Source organism: Eumetopias jubatus, unplaced genomic scaffold (genome assembly GCF_037043125.1).
Source record: "Eumetopias jubatus isolate StellerSeaLion01/CBP00866 unplaced genomic scaffold, mEumJub1_p1.0 scaffold_5, whole genome shotgun sequence".
NCBI classification, from domain to species: domain Eukaryota; kingdom Metazoa; phylum Chordata; class Mammalia; order Carnivora; family Otariidae; genus Eumetopias; species Eumetopias jubatus.
Window position 1 is genome coordinate 79,943,256 of NW_028274811.1, and position 16,708 is coordinate 79,959,963.

The 16,708-nt window shown below is 32.8% G+C and overlaps 1 protein-coding gene across 4 annotated transcripts in view; it reads left to right on the forward strand.

Moving 5' to 3' along the window:
• The window catches only part of PPIP5K2 (diphosphoinositol pentakisphosphate kinase 2), a 70,262-nt gene that overhangs the window by 35,944 nt on the left and 17,610 nt on the right, over positions 1-16,708 (forward strand). For 2 of the 4 annotated variants that reach the window (XM_088023417.1, XM_088023418.1), the window contains exons 19-25: positions 4,020-4,147; positions 4,700-4,814; positions 10,278-10,385; positions 10,475-10,591; positions 12,264-12,431; positions 14,756-14,929; positions 16,211-16,283. In XM_088023417.1, coding sequence (XP_087879543.1) covers positions 4,020-4,147; positions 4,700-4,814; positions 10,278-10,385; positions 10,475-10,591; positions 12,264-12,431; positions 14,756-14,929; positions 16,211-16,283 — 883 coding nt within the window. Of the gene's footprint in view, positions 1-4,019; positions 4,148-4,699; positions 4,815-10,277; positions 10,386-10,474; positions 10,592-12,263; positions 12,432-13,968; positions 14,086-14,755; positions 14,930-16,210; positions 16,284-16,708 lie in introns of all 4 variants that reach the window. The other 2 variants (XM_088023416.1, XM_088023419.1) reach the window with 2 other exon arrangements.

Genomic DNA, 16,708 nt, shown 5'->3' on the forward strand with positions numbered 1-16,708 from the left:
GTTATATGCAAACAATGAATCATGGAACACTACATCAAAAACTAGTCATGTATGGTGATTAACAGAACATAATAAAAAAAATTTAAAAAGAAATTTAATTTTACAGAATAAAAAGTTTTGTAACAGGTAAGATATTTTAAGATTATCATCAGAGTGAACACACTAAATTCTGCATAACTCAGTTTTAGCAGCAGTGTTTAGACAGTCATTGAGCTAACGCTGGTTTGACTATAACTGAAGTTACTGAGTCAGACTCATCTTTGTTATGAAATTCAGGAAAGAAAATTTATTCAAATTTTTCTTATTAACTATTCCAAGAAGAATGATTGCTGGTTTGTTTGTTCTTAAGATTTTATTTATTCATTTGAGAGAGAGAGAGCACATGAGCGAGGGGGGAGAAGCAGAGGGAGAGGGAGAAACATACTCCCCACTGAGCAGGGAGCCCAACGTGGGGCTTGATCCCAGGACCCTGAGATCATGACCTGAGCCAAAGGCAGATGCTTAACTGAATGAGCCCCCCAGGCGCCCTGGAATGGTTGCTGTTAATTCTGCTAACCATATAATTAGTTTACATTGGAAGTATAAGTAAGATCCACATTTTTTTTTTCATTGTTTTGGATTACTTTGACATTAGTCCAGGCTCAGTGCATATTAGTTATACTCATTCTTTCAATGATTATTTAAAACAGGTAAACTTAATATAAGACAGTCTTAAATATTTAGGGTGGCTATATGCATTCTTCACAGTAGGCTTTCAGTATATCTAAACTTAGCACCTCAGTGGCTAAATACACAAATGATTTGTTAGCATAATCACGTCTATTTTGTTACATGGCTTATTTAATCTCATGTCTCTTTTTTCTCAGTACTGTATACTAAATGTTCTAGAATTGGGAATGAAAGGTTGATTTCTAAGAGTTGGGCTTAAGATACTCAAGTGTTAATAGGGTTTTAGATGTTAATTTCTCCTATGTATCATGTATGTATTTCAGGTATATTGCTTAAATCACTGAAGAAACTTCTTACCGTCTCCTTGTAACTTAAATATTTATAATGGATTTTTCAAAGTACTGTAATTAGAAGAATCAGTAAAAATGAGAATGGGTTGGAAAGATTTAAAACATCATTTGTATCTTTTAAAGTAATTTGTCATGCTCAACTCTTCTCAGTCTTTATTACAATAATTGTCTTTGGATGCAGTTAGGTTAGATCTCAGCAGTCTGAGAATTTACTTGAAGACATCTCTAAAATTTCTTTCTTGGATAAATTATTTATCTTTGAAATCTTTGGACTCGTCAGACAACATTTTGCCCAAGCTTACAAGAATCAGTCTTATTTTTGATAGATTTATAATTACATTTTGGAAAGTTGTAACTTTAAAAGCAGACTTTTTTTTTACATACTTTCCTGCAGTTCTGAGATTATAACTTGAGAGGACAGCTTTGGGTTTACCTCCCTAACTTTTTGGTTTGATGTTCCTTATTGTAGCAGAAACTTGGGATTTCTTCTTTTTAAATGGATTGTTGAATTCAGTCCAGTAAATATTATTTTGCTTTATTACTTTAGCCTTCATAAATCCAGAACTATGGACAAAATGCAGGCATTTTCAGCCACTTAACAAACTAAAAATTATAAATATTTATGGTAATTATAATGAAACTGTAGTTTACAATGGAAAAAAATGAAAATTTTGCCTACTTAATTCTCAAAGAAATAAAGAATATTTCAAGCTTAGAGACTTGATGATTCAGTCAAATAATGTAAAATTTTAACTTGTTTAGAATATGCTAATTTAGTTTTAGAAAATATCACTATCTGTGATAGTGGGTATATGCTCTGGTGTACCTCAAAGTGTTGTTATGCCTCTAAAAATGTATTTCTGTGCTTCCATTGAATTAATTCTTATATCTATGCTGTGTGAATTATATAATTCTAATCATTGCTAAGCTTAAATATAACAGTTTATTACTTTTATTTATTTTAACAGTTAAACTAATTTTAATTATTATAGATATTTTTGCTGTGATAGAATTAACTTTCCACTTTTTAACCAGTCTCAATTTTCATCAAATAGAGGCTGTGGCTTAAAAATGATACTTTAAAATAGTCATGATGTTATGGCAATAGAAAAGAACCTCTCAAGACTAAATGTGGTATTAAGGTTCTCCTAACTGAGATCACATTTACCAAAGTTTGAAGACAATTTGTTTAGTTACTTATGGATTATGAAATGCAGAGGATTGTTTATAATAGCATTCACCATGTAAAGTCCATTGATACTCTCATTAAATATAACCACATAATAAGCTTTCATATAGCCTCATCTGGTATTTTAATTCGTTCTATTTATGGCAGAAATATTGTAATTACACATGAGAACTGGGATATCTAATAATTATTTGATCCTAGTTGGTGGTGGCAGATGAACAAAATATGTCAATGTGTTAAAGGGAAAAATTTCATTATTACAAAATTAATATATCTTTGTGTAAAATTAGAAAATGTAGAAATAGCAAAAAAAGTCACTGTGATATTAACAATTAGAGAAAAACATTTTAATGTTTTAGAAAATTCTTAAAGGATTTTTCTCTTAAATTCATGAAGATACAATTTTTCTCATACATATAACAAATGTATTCTTTGCAAAAATGGAACCAGGAAAAGCATAATCTTTTACAACCTGATTTTTTCCCTTCACTTAGCACCAAGAACTTCTTTACATATCATTAAAGCTATATGTACATCATTTTTTCTAATGGCTAATGGTATGATGTAATAATTATTTAACCAACTTTTCATATTTGGGAATTTGGACTCTTCGTTTCTTTCAGTGTCTTTACACATGTCTTTACATGTACTCAAGACCATTTTTGTAGCTCCAGAAATCTTTTGCCGGTTTTCTTCCAGGTAAACAGAGTGTGAGAGCACCTGTTTCCTTATACCTTGCTAACAACACAAAAAAAATTTCACCTAATGATTTTTAGTTCCAGTATTTTCCTTTTATTTATACATACACAATTACATATATTATCTTTTTTGCATATTCCATTCACAGTCTTCTATGTTGGCAAGACTATTGAACCAAGTTTCAGTTACCGGTAAAGAAGTTCTATTTTCATGGGCCTTCCATCTGTAATCAGTCAGCCTTTTCTTTATTCGACAGTTTTCAGTTCTATTATCCATATAGAATTTTTGCTATTTGAGAAGTACCTGATAGCAGGAAATAGTCTTTAAATTCAGGTATCGTAGAATAAACTTGGAGAGGGAGGGTATGCCTGTTTATTCCCTCCTCCTTTCTACCCTCTCCTTTCTTCTTTCTCCCTCTTTTCCATCTACACACATATCACAGCTTTTTCTCTTTACACATCAGGTCATTTTCTAGTCTGTTTCTTTGAACTGTAATTTTTATTAGAATTATTATTACAATTACGTTTTCTTAACACTTCATATTGTAATTCCTCATTGTAAGTTTAACTCATAATCATTATTGAAGTCATTAAATTTGATGATTTCATTACATTTTTTGCTTACCACTAGGTAAGTCTTTCAAAGCATTAGCCAAAGGCTTTTAAATGATTTGTTAGCCTTTTTAATCTTTGACATTCAAATAAACAAAATCTCATGGTTTCATTTATATTTCTTTTCATAGATTTGACTGTTGTTCTGTGCTTTAGTGTTTGTGTCCTTAATCCATCCTTTTACGATTGTTTTCTACATTTGAAGCCTTATGATTGAGTTGAACTACTGTCTATAAAGATTACATTCATTCATTCATCCTCCTGTCTTCAGAAATTACTCGCTTTTTCAGTTCTACCAAAAAAATCTTTCCAATTAAACTTAAAAGTTTTAAGATAATATACTTGCAGTTGCAAAAAATGTAAACTTGGAAATTTGCAATGTTCAAAAAAAAGCTTAATAAAGATATTTGTCTCTTACTAGAATGTTTTAAATAAGCAGTACATTTGTTAGAGTGCTTTGTCATTATACTCTTTTTCTAATATCATGTATTTTCTGCTCAGGAATATGGTATAACTAAAGCTGAAAAACTGGAGATTGCCAAAGGCTACTGTACTCCTCTAGTTAGAAAAATTCGCTCAGACCTCCAGAGGACACAAGATGATGACACTGTAAATAAACTCCACCCTGTGTAAGAGACCGTACTGGTATTTTAAGTCTATAGGCGTCTGTTTTTGCATACTTCAAATCTAATGTTCCTATGAAGAAATCAGGAATGTATTATTTAGTGCACTGTGGTCGTAAGGATTACCTAGATAGTCCTAACAGTTAACTTCCAACCAAGGTTCTTTAAGGGCTCCAGACTGAGGAAGAACTGAGATGAAAGGGGATATGTGTCATCTTTCACATGGGATCACTCAGCAGCATAAAATATCTGTGAGCTTCTTTAGGGCTATGACCTTTGTCATTGCAATTAGAGGAGTTAAAATGACCTATTTACCATGAACTTGACTAATATTAACTCTTTTTTGACTAATCTCAGAGGTCCCAGTTAGTTCTAGTTAATCTTCATGTTAGAGGAATATCTCCGAAGATAACTCCTCAGTTGTGGTTGGAAGAGGGATAGATTTACCTATTAGGTCTTTTACTTCTAGTAAGATTAAATTCCATTTTACAAAATAATTTCAATACTCAAGGTTTGACTAGATGGTTATGTTCTAACATTGTCTGCTGCTAACTTTAGGTATTCCAGAGGTGTTCTGTCTCCTGAACGTCATGTCCGTACCAGGTTATATTTTACCAGTGAAAGTCATGTACATTCTTTACTATCTATTCTTCGCTATGGTGCCTTATGCAATGTAAGTAGAATAAGTTATTCCAACCTACTTAAAAAATATGGTTCCTTGAATTTGTAATCAAATCACTAGCACCAGTTTTTACTGTGCAATTTCAATAATTGATCATGTGTCATCATTTCTCAAGCAAGGGTCTACTATATACCAAGCACTGTGCTAGATGTTGGGGATAAAGACATGTTCTCTTCCCTTTGGAGAAGTTTAAGCAAACAATAACACAAAGTATTTTAGGTAATGTTATAGGCTGGTGGTAATGAGATAAAGAGAAGCTGATGAATCTGAGTTATTTAGGCGTTAGAAAGAAGTTGGTGTTTGGCTGGATATTTTGCCTCTCATCTATCATTAGTAATGAGTCATACCAAAATTTAGCTTAATGCAACCGCAGTTATTTTTAACTCCCACAGTTTAAAGGACTGACTGTGATATATTTAGGCAGTTTCACTTTGGGTTTCTGATGAGGTTGCAGTTAGACAGTGGTTGGGGCTTGATTCATCTCAAGGCTTTCCTCTCATATCTGGTGCTTGATGCTGTATGTCAGCTAGAACTTCAACTGGGATTGTTGACCAGAATACCTACATCAGGCCTCTTGGTGTAATCTGCTTGCTTCCTCAAAACATGGTAGCTGAGTTCCAAGATTGAGTTTCACAATGGAACAAGGTGCAAGTGCAAGACTTTTTATGATCTAACTTATAAAGTAACATAATATCACTTCTACTGAGCTGAATTGGTTGAGGCAGTCACAGAGGTTCATCCGGGTTCAAGGGATAGGGAAATAGATCTACATTACTACGTGCCTGGAATGTCACTGCCACATTGTAAAATGAGTACTTGGGATTAGATACATTGTGGTGGCCATCTTTGGAAAATAAGATCCATCACAGTATGTCTGTTGGCTACACAGTCCATATTTCTCCATATGCAAAATTCACTTAACCTCTTATCCAGTATTACCCATCTTATTTTATTACATCATAAACTTGACATTCCAGGTTTATTCATCTAAGTCAAGTCCAGATGTAGATGGGACTCCTTGGACACAACTCCTTGAGTGCTCAAGAGCATTCGATCTTAATTCAGAGACCTATGAACTGAAGAAACCAATTATCTGTCCTTCCAATACCCAGTATACAGTGGTGGGTTAGGCATAAGGTAACTGCTGTAAATAAACTTTTCAAAAGAGGGTAAAACAGAAGGTACACTGTAGTCACTATAGTCACTAGCAATTTTGAAATCTGCCCAGGTCCATGTTGCCCATTCTTTAATTAGCGCTCTGTCATACTGCCAGGCAGTTATTTCCAATGGCTCATGGTTTCATAATTTGGGTTCTTGATTGCTTCATCTGGGTCATCCTTCCCTTAAAATAAAAAGTAGCTCATGTTTGCTGTTGAATAGTTTTCTTCAACCTGCTTCCTGCCCAAAGAAGTTTGGGGTTCCAGAGGTCTGTTTATTTTTAGTTGAGGGTGATTAATTTAAAAAAACAAAACAAAATGGAGTAATTTAGAATATACTGTATTAAACACATCAAACCCAAAGATCTCTTAAGGATAAGCCATTTTCTACCTTGGGTTCCCTATGTGGTTACTGAGGGATGGCACTTAGCAATCCGTACTGCTTAATACTGAGCTTCTGAGAGACATACTCCTAAGATCCTGAGAAAGTCTTTTGTTTCTTTGGAAGATCTGTGAAGCACCTCATTACATCTTTTGGAGGTCTTAGCAAGTGTTTTTATAATTGCACCATGTTTTCATGGCAGAATCTTGTGTTTCCTTTCTTCTCAAAAGAAGAAAGTTAATTACAGCATTATTTGGTCTCCAAAAAGGCTGGGAATGAGAAACCGTTTTCTTTTTGGACCCAGCAAGCTTCTTTATAATTGACAATTTCCCTGTAGCTTATCTCTCTCCTAGTTTATCATAGGCAGTGAGAAGAATCTTGGTGACATGTTTAGTACTTGTCCTAGAAATCTCCAGAGCTAGGTCATTAGATACACTTTTTATTTATTTTCCACTGTCTACAGGCTAGTGTTTCTACACTTTATGCCCTACATAGCAGGAGTTCATTTTCCTGTAGCTTCCAGTAACCTTTTTCTTACCTTTATATAATCCCTCACCAACAACCTCCTCCAGCCTGTTAGGCTTTTACTAACACTCTCCTTGAGACCCTTCTAGTGCTCACAGGTATGGAGAGTGAGAAAGAAAAGAGTCAAGAAAAATTCCCGTATCTCGGGCGCCTGGGTGGCTCAGTTGGTTAAGCGACTGCCTTCGGCTCAGGTCATGATCCTGGAGTCCCGGGATCGAGTCCCGCATCGGGCTCCCTGCTCAGCAGGGAGTCTGCTTCTCCCTCTGACCCTCTTCCCTCTTGTGCTCTCTCTCTATCTCATTCTCTCTCTCAAATAAATAAATAAAATCTATAAAAAAAAATTAAAAAAAAATTCCCGTATCTCTAATGTAGATAATTTGGTAGATGATCCTACCATTCACTGATAAAAGTAACACCTGGGAGGAAGATCAGGTCTTAAGAAGGAAAGTAATGAGTTTAGTTTTAGACAGCTTGACTATGTTCATAGGTGAGGATAGAGGTTTGACTTAAAGGTATAGAGGAAGCCAACATACTAATGACAGCTAAGACGGTAACTAGTAGTAAGATTCCCAGGGAGTTTGCATGTGAAATGATAAAGAAGATGACATTGTAGGGATTGGCCATGGAAGTGATAATTTACAAAAGAGACTTAGAAATTTTAATATCTTGTTTCTTGGTACACCCAAACCATAGATTACCTAGAATACAATGTCACTCTATTATATATCAAAAGTATATTTTCATCCATCTTTAAAATAGCAAAAAAATAAGAATTTTCCTTCAATTTTCTGTGTATATATTGGTGTACACATCCATATACATCTGTTAACAAAGTGGTTCTTAAAATTCAGTTTTGTTTGACCTTTTTAATAAAGGGCAGTTGGATGTATAATAAAGATTTGTTACATCTCTTGATTCTTAATTTTAGTATTAGCCTTGATGAATAGTTAATATTAAAGTTACCCTAAAGTTATTTTAGCCTCTGTTCTCATCAAATTTTCTCATTCATATGTTCTTGCCTCTTGTTTCAGTTTCTTTCTTTGTCCCATTAAGGAATACCAAAGTGACATCCTTTGCATACATATGTGTATTAGTTGAGCTTTAATAAAAGAAATCATTAAAAAAAGATGCTTAATTAGCAAGTCAAGAACTTACATATCCAGTAGTAATGATGGAATTGTTTTGGGGGAGAAGAACTACATCTCTTACATGGTTCCTTTTTGACTTTCTTACACTTATTTAGAAGGTAGAAGAAGCGTGGAAGATACAGGAGCCAATAGAACAAGCCTGTGGAGCATTATAGTGAGCAATGGATGAAATGGCAACAGATAAGATTGGAGAGCTAGTGCCTTGAGAATCCTAAGGAGATTGGGAAGCCATTTTTAAGTAGGGAAGTAAATGGCTTTGGTTGCTGTGTGGACAGCAGATAGTCTGGAGTAGAGATGAAAAAGCCGGTTAGGAAGCTCTCTCGCAGTGATCTGAAGAAAGAATTTGGACTAAGATAATGGTAGTAGAACTAGAGCTTGTTGAGTATATATTGCATTCAACTACATTTTTAAAACAGAAGCTGAACAATTCCATTCTTTTAAAAATCTGCTTCTAGGATTTCAAAAAAAATTATTTTTCACATTAGTAAATACATGTAGTGTCTTTAATATCAATATGATGTCCCATTTTCTAATATAAAAAATAAATTTATTTGAACCGTAAGTCATTATTGCAGTTCATGTTATCTTTATAAGACCCTGTGACTAGTATACGTAAAACCTTGTTCAGTCTCCCTCCAGTTGAAATTTTTTATTTTTCAGTGTGAACTGGGTAAAATCTAGCTCTCCATAATAGAATTTTTCAAAACGTATTTGTTAAGGAAACAAGATTATAAGTACGATTTCAGGGAATATATTTAATAAGCCTTAATTAAAAAAAGATTTTTATGGATTCTTGCATGTTAATTGTGCTCAGGAAGATGCTACTAAATATTAATTAATTTCATATGTTCATTAGAACAGACCTAGCAGAACCTATAACTGCAACACTGAATTAGAGATTATTAGATTGTATTCTTATTAGTATAGGATCATAAAATCTAATACATCCTTTCACCTATTGAAAATTTTTAGTATTTAATTTAAATCCATTATTTATAGTAATTCACATTGAGACTCAAATGCTATGCTAATATTTTCCCTTACCAATTTTGAAAAAATGCTTATACATTTTGGCACATATACCTCCCCCAAATACACAGGCAAACATACGCGAACACATACAGATGCAGTTTTTTCTCTGGATTGTTGCTTAGGTTGGGAGTAGCTACTTTAATGGCTTGGCATTAGGGCATTTAGAGGTGTGGATAGTCATTTATTAAAATGATGCTAAGCACACATGGAAGAATACAAATTATATGATGTATATTTAACTTTACTCTTCTAGAAACTTCAAAAGGGGAATGCTTCCTTAGAGATATATAATGTCTAAATTTGAAAAAGAATACATCTGGTTTTGGGTTTTGTTTTTTTAACAGGTAATCAACATGTGGTCTTGTAAGTTTAGGCTTTTGTGGGTCAAATTTCATTTTTTAAACACACATAAAGTCTAAAATACTGTATACTCTTAATGCTATGCAAAAAATTGTTGTGTGCATTTTTTTTCTAAAGTTTATGATATATGAAATGAAGGAAAGTTATCTGTGATGTAGACCCTGTTGCCCATTGACTGTAGACTTTGTACTTTAAGTAGTTTTACCTTTTCAGATAGAATTTTCTACTTTGAATATTTGTAGTACATGTTCTCTAGGATCCCTTTCAGTTCTGATGCTATATGATTATATGTTCAATGATTATCTAAATGAAGATGGAGGAGCAATGAAAGAGATGGTAAGATTAATAGAGCTTACATATGCCACCTCCTGCTGATTATTTTAAATACCACTGCAGTATAACAAGGCATATTTCCTGATAAGCATGTATTACATACATGATACTGGGAAAAACAGCTCTACTCTTATAGGTTAGTATTCAGTTTATGAAGCATGATTCCACAGTGGGTACTTTGGGACTTAAGGTTAATGACTCATTGCCCCTTACCCTCAGAATACAATTGTGGGTTTGTATTTCAAGAGATTTTTATTTTTACTTTCTAGAAGCTATTTAAAAAGTTACCATTAGACTTTCTAATACTGCTGATAAAAGATTTTTAAAATAATTTACCTAAACATAAGTAATTTATCAAGACTTAAATATAGTTGAGTTATTTTGAAAGGTTGAGCATATACATTCTTACCTTATTTGTGTAGTATCACTCAGGACTAAACAAACTACCATAATGAAAATAAAGTGACTTTCAAGTAAAGTGAAATGAGAAAATGCTTACCATATACCTTTTGTTCAGGAATCAAAAGATGAACAGTGGAAACGAGCTATGGATTACTTAAATGTTGTCAATGAACTCAATTACATGACTCAGATTGTGATCATGCTTTATGAGGATCCTAACAAGGTAACAAAGAGTTTTAGATTTGTGTGTATTATCAGAAGTAAATAAATAGCCTGTAGTTTTTCATTTTGGAAATGTTCCATATTTCTTAGGATCTTTCCTCAGAGGAACGCTTTCATGTTGAATTACATTTTAGTCCAGGAGCTAAAGGATGTGAAGAAGACAAAAATTTACCATCTGGCTATGGATACAGACCAGCTTCAAGAGAGGTAATAAATACGAAACTCTCAGTCTGAATTTGGTTACTATAGTTGTAGAGCCACATAAGATTTCTATAAGAATTTCCTGTTAATGTACCTCAATTCTTATCTCAACTACTAAGTAGCAAGACGGTATAAATTTCTTTATGTATGATTTGGGCAGACAACATTTCTAAGCATACAAGAATTTTATATTTTATTTAGTTTTTTTGTATTTTTAAGACCAATATTTAGAATGCTTAACTATAGTTTTGGTTCTGGTTTTGGTTGTTGATTACTTGAGGACTAGTGCATGGTAAACAAATTATTGTTATTTTAATCCTTATACTAACCTTACAAAGTTAAATATGTATTCAATTTAAAACTTTTTACTAAATTAAAATTCATATTGATAAATCAGTGTATAGCTTAATGATGTATTACAGAATAAACACTAGTATAAAACAGCCAGCCAGGTTTTGGGTAGAATAATATCATTCCAAAAGACCCAGTTGTGCCCCTCGCTATCACAACCTCCCTGTCTTCTTCTCAAAGATACCTACTATTATGAACTTTAGCACCATGTTTTAATATGCCTATTTTTGAACTTTTTATAAGTGAAATCGCAAAATACATGCTTTTTGGGAGGTTGGGGTGGGTTTGGCTTCTTTCCTTTATTATGTTTATGAAATTTATCCATTTTGTTCTTCATTTTTGTTGTCATGTAGGATTACATGGCAACAATAAATATAAATAAATACAGTGCAATGTGTTCATCTCTTCTACTTTGATTATTTATTTGTTTCCAGTTCAAGCTATGAAGATGAATGCTTTCATGAACATTTTTGTACAAGTCTTTTGGTGAACATATGTACACATTTCTTTTGGATATACATCGAGGAGTAAAATTGCTAAGTCATAGGGTGCATATGTTCAAGTTTAGAAAATACAGTCCAATAGTTTTCTAAAGATACTGCCATATCCTTGTCAGCACTTGGTATGATCATTGTTTTTAATGTAGCTATTTTGAAGGATATATAGTGGTATCTTGTCGTGGTTTAGATTTACATTATCCTCATGACCAGTAAGGATTAGCAGTTTGCATATGTTTATTGGCCATTTGGATATGCTTTTTTATGAAGTGCTACCAGCATGGTGTTGAATAGAAGTGTTGATACTAAACACTTCATTCACAGGGCGCCTGGGTGGCTCAGTCAGTAAAGCATCCGATTCTTGATTTCTGCTCAGGTCATGAGCTCAGGATTGTGAGAGTGAGCCCAAGTCGGCTCCAGGCTGGGCGTGGAGCCTGCTTAAGATTCTTTCACTGCCCATCCCCCCAAAAAATAAAAATAAAATAAAAAAATAAACACTTCTTCATTCTCAAACTAAAGTAAAAAGTAATGTTCCAAAGAGAACTTTTTGGGATTTTGTCTGAGATTACATAAATTCTGCAGATCAATTTTGAGGGAAATAAACTTCCAGTAGTAGATCCTCTAGTCCAAGAACTTGATATATCTCTGAATTTTTTTAGCTGTTTTTATAGACTAATACTAGGCTGTTGTAAAAATCCAATTAATATTGATTCATTTGAATCAGCCTACTTGTGTATGTGCTTCAACTGACTTCACCAGTTGGTGGTTGAATTTGTCATAAGAGACTCTTGCTTTATCTGAATTTTATATATTGTATTCTTTGCCCATAGAATGAAGGCAGGAGATCTTTTAAAACTGATAATGATGATGAACCACATACTTCTAAAAAAGATGAAATTGATCGTGCTGTGATACTGTTCAAACCTATGGTATCAGAGCCAATTCATATACACAGGAAGTCTCCACTTCCAAGACCTAGGAAGATGGCTACAAATGAAGTAAGTATATGTGTCAGAGCATGTTTTTCATAAAATAAACTAACTATATTTTAATAAAACAGAAAAGAAAATACAGCTTTAATTATGGAGCTTGGGAACCTAACAGATTTTTAATTGTCAACTTTGCCTCTTTTTCTAATAAATATTTTTAAAATACAGAGGCCATTAAAAAAGAGATTGATTTAAGAACCTGTAGCTTTATATATAATTTTCATAACAAAGTTGAATAGACATAGTAAAATAAGACCTTTCTATGAACTCATCTATTTTCTTGTCCTGTCACGTTAGGTTATTCTAATAAAGAACTTTTTTAAAAGTCTGATTTAATATGCAGAGAATAATTTTCACCTGAAAGTAGAGAGGAACTGCCAGAAATGCTTCAACAACGACTGATTCTAATGACACTGTAGATTAAGATGTGAAATTCTAAGTTGTTAGTCTGATTGCAAAAATCAGTATAGGAATTTGAAAATTTGAAGAGATATTTGAAAATTTTACCTTTATTAAGATCTACAATTAATAAGGCTAATTCTTGTGTTCTCTAGTAGAATAACATTTAAATAACTACTAAAATAAGATTTAACAAGAAAGCTGAACAGTTGGAATGTAGCTTGTTAAGTAAATCTTTAACACCAGTATGCATTTTTATACTTCAAATACCTATATTTTGGGTTATCTATATTCTCTATAGGATGATTCTCCCAGCACTGATTGAGATTAGTGCTTATAAATGTTTTCTAAATGCTTGAAAAAGTATAGAGCAAGATTTTAAGCTAGAAACAACCATCAACTTTTAAGTTAGAAAAATATTTTTGTTAATAATGAAATATGCCAAGTCATAAGAGTTAATTATAACATTTAACTAGCAGTTGGTGAGTAAGAACTTAAACAACAAAACAGAATTATGCTCATTTCTGTTACCTCAAATTATACAAACAACAGTGCTTTATGATTCTCAAATTTCAAATAAATATGTTACCCAATTTGACAATTATGTATAGGAAAAACATCCATCAGTAAAGAGATTGTGGTACTTTTAAAATGGAAATTGTATACTAGTTAGGGTTTCTATGATTGTGATATTGTAAGTTAATTATAAAAAGAGGATGACTAACAGCTGTAGAATTTGGGACTGTGTTCTAGTATAGCTTAATTTAAAAATGAGAAATCTGGGGTTATGTTCAGGTATCTTTAATTTCAGAAAATTGGGAAATGACATTAATATAACTTAAAACTACCATCTGTATAAGGGCAGTGATTTTGATGTTGAACAAAGCAATCTGCAAATTTCAGATTGTTCAAAATTTCACCATTAAACTTTCTTCTGCACCCCAAAAAGCTTATAACACTGATACAGCCAAATGTGTTGTGAGTCTTCATTTTGCAACACATTTGTATTTGTAAAATCAACAAAATCACTGCCCTTTGTTAATTCTTAAGATGCAGAACACATTTATAAACCTTCTTCTCATAAATACTTAAATAGTTGCTTTCAAGAGATTATTTCTATGCCATGCTAAACTTTTACTTCCATAAGGTAAATTATTCAAGTAAAACCTTGAAGACTTTTTCCAGCGTCCACCATCTCCATGGATATCAGAAGTTTGTACTTCCAAAAGACACACAGAGAAAAAGACTATTCTCTTCATTTTGTGCAAGTAGATTTTACTCTGTCCTCACTGTCTGAAACCTGAACATGCAAACATGTAAATGATAATGTTTGCTGCATGTTTTGCTTACTGAACTCTATAAATAATCTTTGGAGGGGGTAAACAAACAAATAGCTTGAAAATGGAGATAAGTGCAATTTGAATCCATCTTACCTCTTTTTATAAGTGTCTGGCAGATAGGTTTTCTTTTCTACATCATATAAATTGAAACTTCTCTAACCCTTTGCACAATTCTTTAGCGCTTTGGGTTGGAAGGTTACCCAGTATAGCACAGAATGTCTTGAATATTTAAAATTAAGCAGAATACTTTTATATTTTAAAAGTTGCTAAGACAGAAAAGTGTTAAATCTTTCCAGCTTTAAGAGAGAAGGGACAACTATTAAGCAGTATAAATGTTTTTTAAATTGAAGATAAGGTAATTCTTACAATTGTTATCACATACAATTAGATTTCTAAGTCATTCCTATGAATTTCTCAAATATTTGAAATATTTGGCTCCCAAATTACTGTTTAATAGTTTTTTAAAAAATTGATAAACAAATGCAAACAAACTGTATTTTTTTTTCTTTCTGATCATTTGGCTCTGTTGTATCTAACTTTGCATGCTCTGCTTTTTTTTTTTTTTTTTTTTTTTGCCCCCTTTCTCACTTCCAGGAAGAGAGCCCCCTGAGTGTGTCTAGCCCAGAGGGTACTGGTACCTGGCTGCATTATACCAGTGGTGTGGGTACTGGGCGTCGAAGACGCAGATCAGGGGAACAAATCACTTCTTCCCCTGTCTCCCCCAAATCATTGGCTTTCACATCCAGTATTTTTGGCTCATGGCAACAGGTTTTTAAACTTTACTTCATTAAACATTTTCCTACCCGCATTCAGAGCAACAAACAGCTGTCTTTGAGGACATCTAATCCCTTATATTTAACATCAGAGTAAATCCTTCTGTATTTTAATTTTCAGTTCATTTAAAAATGCTTGTGATACCTGACAATATTTGAGAGAAAGAAACCTCTTACATTGCATGTGTTTTAGGATTTTTACTAGGAGGGTTTTAAATATCCAGGATTTAAAAATTAATCAATAAATTTTCCATTCCTGGAACTTTAGTGTGTTAATAAAAAATTTTAAAAAGGAAAGAAATCTTTTTTGGCATGGTTGTTCTTTAAAACATTCAGAAACAAAATTATGTAATTTGATGGTAAGAAAATTTAATAACCTTTTCCCCCATAACTGAAAAATTAGATTCCATTTGGAATTTGCTGAGAATATAAACATTTTTTAAAATATCAAAATTTATGTGGTCCTGTGTTAATTAGCGGGGTACACCTAATATTAATTGTTCTCTCCCTCACTATTCCATTATCTGGAAGTATCTAAGGGATACATACAGTGGGGGTATTTTGAATTGTATAATATTTTAATGCTCTCTTTATATGAGGATGCAATGTATAGGTGCCCATCAGTAATATGGGTCAAAATAAAAGGACTTCAGAAGGACTTTCTGTGATGGCATTTGGAAATTTAAAATACTAGGATTTTTTTTGTTTTTCTTGTTCTAAGAATGGAAGGTCTGCTGTTACACATGACTTTTCCAAGAATTTCAGCAATTTCCTTTTGGAAATAGAACGCATTTGATTATAGGAAAAGGGATTATGGTATCCATTAAGGCTGTGAATATTTAAAGGTTACTCTGATAAAGCCCGTGCATGGATCAGTAATTGTATGGTGACCTCAACAGTCTTTGTCTGTCTTTTCTTTTGTTTGTGATTGTTTTTCCCCCCTTCAAATACAGGAGCTGTTTAAGAGTGGGCATTTGGCTTCTTTTAAGAGTGAAATTATATCAATCTATTAATTGTTTCTTTTCATCTGTCTTATTTCATACATGATATTTCATTCTGAATGCCTGCTTCGCACCACTTCATTGCAAGGACTTCATATGAAATGGACTCCCTTCAGAAGGGGATCTTGCATGATCTTTCGTGTTTTATGTATTTCTACTAATATTTATCATACAGCTTATTAACCTTTGTCTGTCTGGAACAGGCTGCAAATGAAGTATGGACTTTTGAATTGATTTTACTGTTTTACCTCATATATTTTGCTTTCCTTGCACAGGTTGTATCTGAAAATGCTAATTACCTGCGAACACCAAGAACTCTTGTGGAACAAAAGCAGAACCCTACTGTAGGTATGTGGTCTAAAGGAAATTATATTCCAAATCTTCTTCAACTCACTCTTCCGCACACATGTAAAACTCGTCAGTGATGAAAGCATGACCAAATGCTATGCTTTAGTTTTTATTTAACATATACTAATTAAAAAATGTTAAGTTGTACAACTCAAAGTAAAAGTGGCAATAAAATGAACAAGAAATAGCATTTAATTTGATTTATAACTGTTTTGACTGTCTGCAGTGTAAACTACTTAGTCCAATTGCCAATGCTAGTTTTTAATCTTGTATTCTATAAATTAAAATCCCAAAATATTTTAATTTAGGAAGGAAACGTCATTTTTCCCAGTTGATAAAATTGTAAATATGCTATTGCCTACTAAAAAGAAAAAAAAAGAACCTTCTTTTCTGATAAAAAAAAGTTTTTTTTTAAGTGGGGAATG